This window comes from Daktulosphaira vitifoliae, unplaced genomic scaffold (genome assembly GCF_025091365.1).
Source record: "Daktulosphaira vitifoliae isolate Bord-2020 unplaced genomic scaffold, ASM2509136v1 Scaffold_4, whole genome shotgun sequence".
Lineage (NCBI taxonomy): Eukaryota > Metazoa > Arthropoda > Insecta > Hemiptera > Phylloxeridae > Daktulosphaira > Daktulosphaira vitifoliae.
Genome location: NW_026099575.1, coordinates 8,377,668 through 8,387,220, shown reverse-complemented (window position 1 = coordinate 8,387,220; position 9,553 = coordinate 8,377,668). Strand labels below are relative to the sequence as shown.

The following is a 9,553-nucleotide window of genomic DNA, read 5'->3' as shown; positions in this document are numbered from 1 at the left end:
CAGATATCATCTATACTTATCTCATCTATGCCACGTCTATACTGTGCCTCGACCCCACTGTGCTACCGTTTTTTTTTAATATTATACGTTTTCCAATATGAATTTTTTGAACTAGCTTAAATTGTCCGTTTTTAGTTACCAACATATGCGATGTACGGTTGCCACGTCGATGACAATAATAGTCTCATACGCTCACGGTATGATGTTCGAACTCGCATTTTTTTTCTTAATTTTTTATGTGTTAATGAGAAAATATTAAAATATGGTTCGATTTTGATCTCAATTAGATTGAAGAACTTCATTGAATATCAACGACCCAATCACTGTAGTCTCCCTTCGTGAGAAGAAATTTATTATTAATATTTTAATATTATTAAATTAATTTTAATTAATTTTTTTCAGCCCTTACTTGATCAATATGTTTTGACGATACGTCAAATATTCCCAACTAATATCTAGTTAAAGATATTACCCTCAAAATTAAAAAAAAAATTTTCCTTTTACAATAAAATGTTGCTTAACCAAATTTCTCCATTAAGACAATTCAAATTGTATATCTCTTATACTTTTTAAGTGTATGTTGTCGAATTAAATTTGATATGACAATAGGTATCAACTACAATTTGAATAATTTTACTACTACTATTCTATAATATTCAAAAATTTTTGGTAATATGTTACTTAATAAACCATCTAATGAATTTTATCGGTTTATTTTATCGGAACTAATACTAGTGTCGGTTTAACATTTAAGTTTGACGCTTAAGGTACACGAAAAGCATTAAAACAATAAAATAATTGTATCGATGATGATTAATTTATACAACAGCAATTATAAGCATAAAAAAATGTTCTACTAATTTTTATCCAACATAAATCAACTTTTTAAAAATTAATTAAATAATATATCAATAAAATATTTTCAAATGAATCTGTCGAAAAATAACTAGAAGCATTTGATTTTTTATAATAATTATTTATTATAGAATACAATATAACAAATATTTTGTGTTAAACAATTTATAGAAATAAAGTATATTTACTTATTTTTGATCATAAAAATAAATTCCAGAGTAATTTAATATAGTATATACAGTAAAAATATTAAATATAAAACTAAAATCATTAAAAAATTGAATTCAAGTTATACAAATTAAGCACATAAAAAAAATTATATGTTTTCTAATGAAATGTATATAATGAGAATACAATGATTTAAATTTACTTTTCAGTAAAATATGTCATCCGACAGCATGCTGCGACAAAAATTTAAGAATTATAAGGTATTTATATTTACTCGAAAATCGGTAGTATGTTTAACGTGAAAATTAGAATATTCCGAAATTTGTATGTGTCTTTTATCAGTATAATGTCAATAATTAGAAAATATCAAAATTCAAATCAGTGAATTAATATTTAACATTAATAGTTATCAGCTGATTCTGGATACTTCAAGAATTTTTTATTAGTGTAAAGTTTATTGTCGTTGGATAAGTATTTAGTGTTCATGTTGAAAAAGCGGCCGAAAAACGCAGTGATGGAATCGTGTCTATTGTCAATATAATTATGCTGAATTTCCATGTTTAGATCGAATTGTTTGCCAAATTGTATCAACTAGAAAATTAATTGATCGACATTAACTACAATTATGATTTACTTATAGAAATTTAAATCATTTACCTCGTTTCGACCTGTAGTTTTAGGTATGTGGAGTGCTACATTAGGAGCAATGCTTCTCAACAGGTCGAAGAGTTTTTTACCGCCTCCTTCGTAGTTGCTACACATATGCTTTTCGAGACTGTACACTTCGTGTTTCTTATACGAAGGGCCGCCCCATGGAGGAGAAGTCACTATGACCTGTGGCTTATATTTTTTTAAGGATTCTGCGATTTCAAAGAAATCTCCCAGTATAAATGTTATCTTCTCTCTGACTCCATAAATCTCAGCGTTTCTTTTCGCAAATTCCAATTTATTAGCATCGTTATCCACAGCGATTACTTGTTTGTATCTTTTGGCCAATTGGATGACGTTACCACCAGCACCACAAAACGGATCCATAGCGACGTGTAGGCCTGGACATCTTAACGCTATGTGTGTACTTAAGATTTCGGGACAAACTGAATAAAATGATTCTAAAAAAAAAAAAAAACGTCAAATATAGTAAAACACTTAAGTTTGTTGAAATAATAATTTTATTACCATTGTCCATCATGATTCCTTCGTCGAATTTTGAAAACAATAAGTACCTCTTATCCCATAAATGTTTTTTAATATCATTAGGCCGAGTTCTAGTTGCGGAATTTTTGTTGTTATTATTTTCACGTTGTAAATTTCCATTCACTTTAGTCTTTTCCAGGCCTTCTGAAGTAAAAAGTTCAGTTTTTTTACATAGCAACGCACTGTTAGTGTTAGATGTTATAATATTTTCTGTTAATTTTTTAGACTGTATTCTATTAAATTTGAGTGAATTTTCTATTAAGGTGTTGTTTTCTTGATTTGTTGTAATAATATTTCCTGGCACTATATCAAATAATTGTGTTGAATTATTGTTTTTTGACTGTATTATGTCCGAGTTAAAAGACTTATCAGCTAATGCAGAAGTCTCTGTAGGAATGTTAGTGGGCTCTTTTTCAATTTCAGTTTTTGTAACAATTTCTGGGTTTCGTTTTTTTACGGTTTGAATTTCATCATTCAGTAATGAAATGTTCGTATTAGTGTTTGAGGGCTCTTTTTCGGTTTCAATTATCGAAGTTCCCGTAAATTTGTCTTCTAAAATTGAATTTTTTGTCAAAATAGGTGTTTCCAAATTAATAGGATGTGTAGTCAAAACTGGGCAGCGATTATTCATAATGGATTTTACTGGTTTAGTTGAAGTTATTTTCTTCTTAAAAAGTTTCATCTCCAAAAAAGTCTGCAGCGACACAACTGCCAATGCAATAAACATAATATCTCTGATTACTTGAAATGGAATTATAAAATATATCACCAACGTTGTTATAACGAAAAACAAATGCGAATCCATATTTTTTTATAAATATATACACAAAAAACTTAAAAAATTTTAGATATACTTGAAAAATGTAACAGTTAAAGTGTTTAAAGAATATACGTACTCATTTATGACAAAAAATAACTTAAGCAAAAATCACCAAACGGTGTCAATTTAAACAGCATTTTTTATCCTATTTATACAAAACTAATTTGCCTTTTTTCATATTATTTCAGCCAATTAATATAATAAAACATTTTTTAATTGGCCAACAATTAAAACATTTGTTTAACAAAATATGTTATTTTGAATTACAAGTCTACAACGTTTGTCCTCAATGAGTACCATTGATTTCATAGTTAAGGTCTACAACCAACACCCTCTTTCCTAATGAAATAATATAAAACATTTCGACTCATCAATTTCTCTTTACATATTTAAATGAAATATTTACAATTTTTTTAAAACTCCTGTGAAATTCAAATGAAAGTATTTATTATTATTTTTATCTTTATTCTACATTTTAAGTTTCTTTTTAACAAACTATTTAGTTGTTTTCAATTAGCCATAAATTAATTTTGCAATAATTTTTACAAAATTATTTGAATTATTGAATTTTAAAACTTAAAATTACTATAAATTAGAACATTGGACATATAGAAATAAAATAGAACTACAAATAAAATGTCAGATCATAAAATGTCATTTAATGACCATGGGAGTTATTTTGCCTAAGTACGCCGTTTCTAATAAGTTTACTTTTTTTTAAGAACATAAATATAAAAAATTACTTTAATTTAAATCAAATAAGCAAATTTAGTGTCTTAGATAATTGTGGCGCTTGTCACGATTTATTGTAACGTCTTATTGTTATGTAAAACTATGTATTTTTAATTTAAATTAATAATATGAATAAACTCAAGACAAGATATTTATTGGTAATGTTTTGAATACTTCATTTGCAACATAAAAAATGAATAAATTTGTATTTAAACATTATACTTTGATTTAATTTACGGAAAATAAGTTTTATTTTATTCAAAATATATTGTATTTGAAACAATATCATTTTCTTAACAGTTTTTTGCAAAAAAATATCAAGTTGAAAAATAATTAATGATCACGTCTTAAATGCATTATTTTATATAATACTCGTTTTGTTTTTTACTAAATGAATCGAATCGATTAACCAAAATCAATATAACTATTTAAAAAACAAAATAGTAAGACAAAAATATGTCTAAATGAATCTTTATGTTAGTTTCTGCGTCTTGTTGTACAATTCACTTCCAAAAAATATACCATAAATGAAAATTTTTAATGAATCATAAGAAAAATGTTACCCATAACATTATTTAATTTTCCTATTCATATAATTATTTGAATAAAATATCAGTCATATATTTTTATTCATTTAAAAATTGAAATAATAAGTGTTTACTAATTCTATTCATTTTATTTTTATTTGCTTTGAAATTACAGTGTTTATATGGTGATTATTATAGTAAAAATAATTTATATAAATAACGGAAAAAAGAATTTATGAAAGCTACTAAATCATGACTTTTCACATGTATTTCGTAAAATCAAAACTATATATGATAATTTAATTTCATTCATTTCAAAAATATCTAAAAACTATTTTATATATATTTTTGTTGATTAATTTAGATGTATCTAAAAAATCCACCAGGACAGCTTTTTTAATAATTTAATATTATTATTATTTAATAATATTATTTCAATACACCTTTTACTATCCTTTACGTCAACTGCCTAACACGTTACCGAAAGGTAATTGGTATAGTCCTTTATGGCTGGCGGGTACACACGCAGAGAATATTTCCAAGGTGTAGTTTCCTATCTTACGGACTATATATTTTATGATGAACTTTACCCGGACTACTAGCTCTAGAACTGGCTTGTCGACGGATATAGCGCACTTCAAAAATACTCTTTTTATAAGTTTAGTATTACTCTGTACCTCAACTGCCTACACGTTACCGAAAGGTAATTGGCATAGTCCCTTAGGGCTGGTGGGTACACAGGCATAAAGTACTACTACTAAAACTAATTAATTCTAATCACAAATTATGATTCTTCAGGGAAACATTCCTTAGATGATTTTTTGCTTTATTCATATATATGTGATATTTAGTACATGTGTTAATAATTATACTACATACGCCCCTGGTATAAACAAAGTTATTAATATTCTAACTATTATAATCGTATTTTTATTATAAAATAATTACAAAAAATTCGACAAGTTATTCTTAATATTATGTGAAAAAATTTAATTTTGATAATAATATTGGTTACTGTGATTTAATGTTGAACAGCATAATTGTCATAGACGGATACCAATTTTTACGATAAACTTATAGACTAATAATATCATATATGAAATAAATAAGTTTATTAATACTGTACTACTCTGATAATAAATGTGCAAACTTATATACAAATAACCATCCTGAAATTTATGCATAACTTTAGTATATGTAACATATATTATTCCTTGATAAACTATAAAAATATGGTACTATGCGCAACTGTAAAATAGTATCCTAATATACACTCTGTGGATAAAAAAAAAAAAAATTGCATATGAAAAAATACAATTGAACATTAAGCTAACTATAAAGCAAAATTTCAAACAAAAGATATATAAAACAATAAACATTATTAAATATATCAACAAATTTGTATGTAAAAAATGTTTAATAAACTTAAAATGACATATAAATATAATATCAAAAAAAAAAGATAGTTTTAACAAACACAATCAATTCAATTACTTATTGTAATGTGTAAATAAAACGCAAATGAATTTGTCATTTTTTTACTTAAATATAAATTAATATTTGCCTTTAATTTATGAAAAATATATTATTAGTATTTTTATTTACGGAAAAATGTAAAAACAGTTTATTTGATTTAAGAAGACCACGTATGTCTAAAATTCTGTTGTAATGATTTTTTCTCTTCGGCATATCTACATTAGATTTTCACTCATAGTTTTTTGTAATTTTCTTCGACATGATTTTAATTAGTTATGCATTGTTGTTAATTTGTTTAGCTAAAATCTGTACGTGTGTGCAAATTGACATGAACAATATAACACTTGATGTCGCAAAAGAACATATACATAACCACGAGACATTGTTACCTTTGAAACTAAATAATGGTACTGTGTATACTAGTGCTAAAATTTCAGTCAAAAACTTCGAAGAATTCTACCTAAATGAAGACATTGATAATCCTGTACCTTTGGATAAAGAATATTTAGGTTCAGCTCCTCGTTTATCTTACCGTACGCCTGTTGTTGGAAGAACCTTACGAGAAATTACGGATCAAGCTATACAAGAATATAACGATCCAATGGAAGCCATAGTTTGGCTTAGAAATGTAATTGAAAGCATTGGAATTACATTATTATTGGAATATAGTGTATTCACAGCTAAAATTATATTCATCTTATCAAATGATCACGAGAAGTTTAATCATCATTTTAATAAAGCCACAACTTTTTTCAATTTTCTATCAGAAAAATTTAGTGATTATCGTTTACGTAAAGATCCGATTAATCAAATAATTTTAATGTTTAATAAATATAACCAATCTCAAAAACTGAATAAAGATAAATATAATTTCATTAACCTCAGCAATGTTTTTTTTAATCGTTTTATAAACTGTACAAAATTGGTAATGATGCCAGAGGATGGATTTATAACCGGAATTTTTTATCAACTCCAATACTGTTATATAATTAAATTAAAAATTCCAAATGTAGATTTAACAAGTTCTTTAAGTAAATTGCAAGATCAATTCTATTCCTCTATAGAACGTCATGCAGAAATATTAAAAGGTAAATAGTAGAATACATCATAGTATTTTAATGTTATATAGTATGTTATTGTTCGTAGGAAAATACTTTCAGTATTACTAATGATAATTTTTTTTCTTTTTATAGATTCAGAATATACTAATGGATTAAATTTAAAATTATCTTTATGAATGTCTAAAAAATATTTTTTTTTTTGTTATTTAATATTTCCAAATAATTGTTTTTTCACGTAATTGACTTTATATTAATGTGAAATTAAATAAACCTAAATTTAACTTTACAATTTTCTTCAAGTGAGCAGCTCAAATGTATGTTACAACGTTATAATTTTTATATAATTACTGAATAATAATTTATAATACTCAATTAAAATTTCTGTAATTAAGGCATTGATTATAAATGATATGTCTTAAATTTTTATTGAAAGCTTTGGAATTACGTTATTATTGCAATATAGTATATTCACAGCAAGTACGATAAAGTACATACCAAAAGAACATGAGAACACATAACACGTCTTTTGACGTTATGTCAGGAAATTTTCTTTTAATTTCATCTAAAAAATCAAACACACAAATTTTATTTTTTTTCTAATTTAAAACTAAATAAACAAAGTGAGCCTATTTAAAATCATAAAAATGCAATGTTATACATGTTTTTCGGTTAATTTAGATGATGTTTTTATATTTAAAACCATTTTTACATTGTAAAAATGTACACCACTTTACATTGACACATAAAATTAGTAGACGGTGTATTTAGGATCAGTTAATTCGATACTAGCGACATTACCTGTTTTCTTTTATGTTGCCTTGATTAATTATAATTATATTAGATTTAAATGTATTCAAGTGAAATTATAATTAAATTACTATACTATAGTATTCAACATTAAATTAATCATAATGCCACTTATTTTACATTTGAAATTTGTTCAATATTCAATAATTAGCACAAGTCCTACAAGGCAAGGCAAATTAGTACTTTGGGGTTAAATGGTATCAGTACTCCGATGGTATTCGAACAGCAATGGTAGCCAGTACTTACGGTCAGTATTGTCGCAATACATAATTAAGATAACATTAAAATACTTTATAGTATTTTAATAAATACTAATTTAATATTTTAATAATATTCTAATATTTTAATTAAATAATTCCACTATGACTAAAAGTAATTTTTTAGCTTCGATGCGAAGCTGAGAAGGTATTGGTTTTACTAAGATATGTTTATTTTTTTTTTTTTTTTGTGTCTATTATCACTTTATCTCAGCTCTCACCGAACCGATTTCTTTCAATGATACGTCAAAAGATCTCAAATCGTATCTAGACAAAGACATTACCCTCAAAAATTGAAAAAATTCCCTTTTTCCCCGTAAATAGGAGAAACCTCCAAAAAAATTACAAATTTAAAAATCACTAATTTTCGAAATTTTTTCAATTTTTTTTACTAGAAACTGCCATAACTTTTTCAAAAATGAACTTATCAATATAATTTTTTTTTTATAGATGCTTGATGTCATTACCTATCATTTGGTATATTTTTTTTATAAATTTAACCCTTAACCTGCCTACAAGGGGGATTTAAAATGACACCTTTTTCAGAAAAAATTTATTTTTTCAACTTAATTTTTTAAATTGTTCCGGAAAGTCTGACACTTATATATATATATATCTTAAATTAAATTTCAGACTTTATTTTGTCTTTACGGTGAAAACAGCTACCAAATGCTATTATTGTGTGAAAATTCTCGATTTTATTTTTTACATTTTTAACTTTATAATGCTATGACATATTGAAAAGTGTATGGATCAACATTATTTTTCTATGAGAAATAATATTTTTTAGTAATCCCTTTTTCATTCGACATACTTTATCTTAATTAGGATATTAATAATGAACTAGCAGATCATGTAGCTTTTGGAATAATCCACCAATTTTTTAAAATTAAACACTATCTAAAGATTAGCATCGAAGCGTTTTTTTTTGATAATGATTTTAATCACTGTCAGATATCAATATACTTGATCCATCTATGCCACGTCACCACTGTGCTCGACCCCCCTGTGCTGGGTTTTTATATTTTTAACTTAATAATGCTATAACTTTTCGGGAAATGTATGGATCAGTAAATTTTTTTTTTGTTATAGATGCTTAATGTCCTTACCTATCATTTGGCATATATTTTTTATAAATCTAACCCTTTATCTTCAAACAGGGGGGATTTAAAATTACAACCTTTTCTTTGACTTTTGAAAATGTTCCGTTTATTATAATCTCTATAGCATTTATAATAAATTAATTAAATACAGAAATTTTAATTGAGAATAATAAATTATTATTCTTTAATTATATAATAATCATAGCTTTGTAACATACAGTTGAGCTTCGAAACATGAACAAAATTGTAAAGTTAACTTACTTTTAATTCATTACACATTAATGTAACATCAATCATGATGAAAATAAAATTATTTGGTATTATTAAATAATAAAAACGGTAGCACAGTGGGGTCGCGGCATAGTGGAGACATTGCATAGTAGGGTCCAGTATAGATTTAATCTGACAGTGATTAAAATCACTATCATAAGAAACGCTTCGATGCAAATCTGTAGATAGTGTTTAATTTAAAAAAATTGATGGATAATTGCAAAAGCAACATCAACTTCTATTAAAATAAAATACAAAACCCATAATTATCATACAAAAATAG

At 25.4% G+C, this 9,553-nt stretch overlaps 3 protein-coding genes across 3 annotated transcripts in view; 2 read left to right on the top strand and 1 right to left on the bottom strand.

Moving 5' to 3' along the window:
• Window positions 1-3,056, bottom strand: part of LOC126904475 (trimethylguanosine synthase-like) — a 112,220-nt gene extending 109,164 nt beyond the window's left edge. Inside the window, exon 1 of the mRNA XM_050683527.1 lies at window positions 2,200-3,056. Coding sequence (XP_050539484.1) covers window positions 2,200-3,022 — 823 coding nt within the window. The 5' untranslated portion in view covers window positions 3,023-3,056. The remainder of the gene's footprint in view (window positions 1-2,199) is intronic.
• LOC126904483 (uncharacterized) overlaps window positions 1-7,205 on the top strand; it is a 122,646-nt gene extending 115,441 nt beyond the window's left edge. The window contains exons 2-3 of the mRNA XM_050683558.1: window positions 6,282-6,860; window positions 6,966-7,205. Coding sequence (XP_050539515.1) covers window positions 6,282-6,860; window positions 6,966-7,009 — 623 coding nt within the window. The 3' untranslated portion in view covers window positions 7,010-7,205. The remainder of the gene's footprint in view (window positions 1-6,281; window positions 6,861-6,965) is intronic.
• Window positions 1-9,553, top strand: part of LOC126904488 (sperm-associated antigen 7) — a 186,647-nt gene that overhangs the window by 113,858 nt on the left and 63,236 nt on the right. The window lies entirely within an intron of this gene.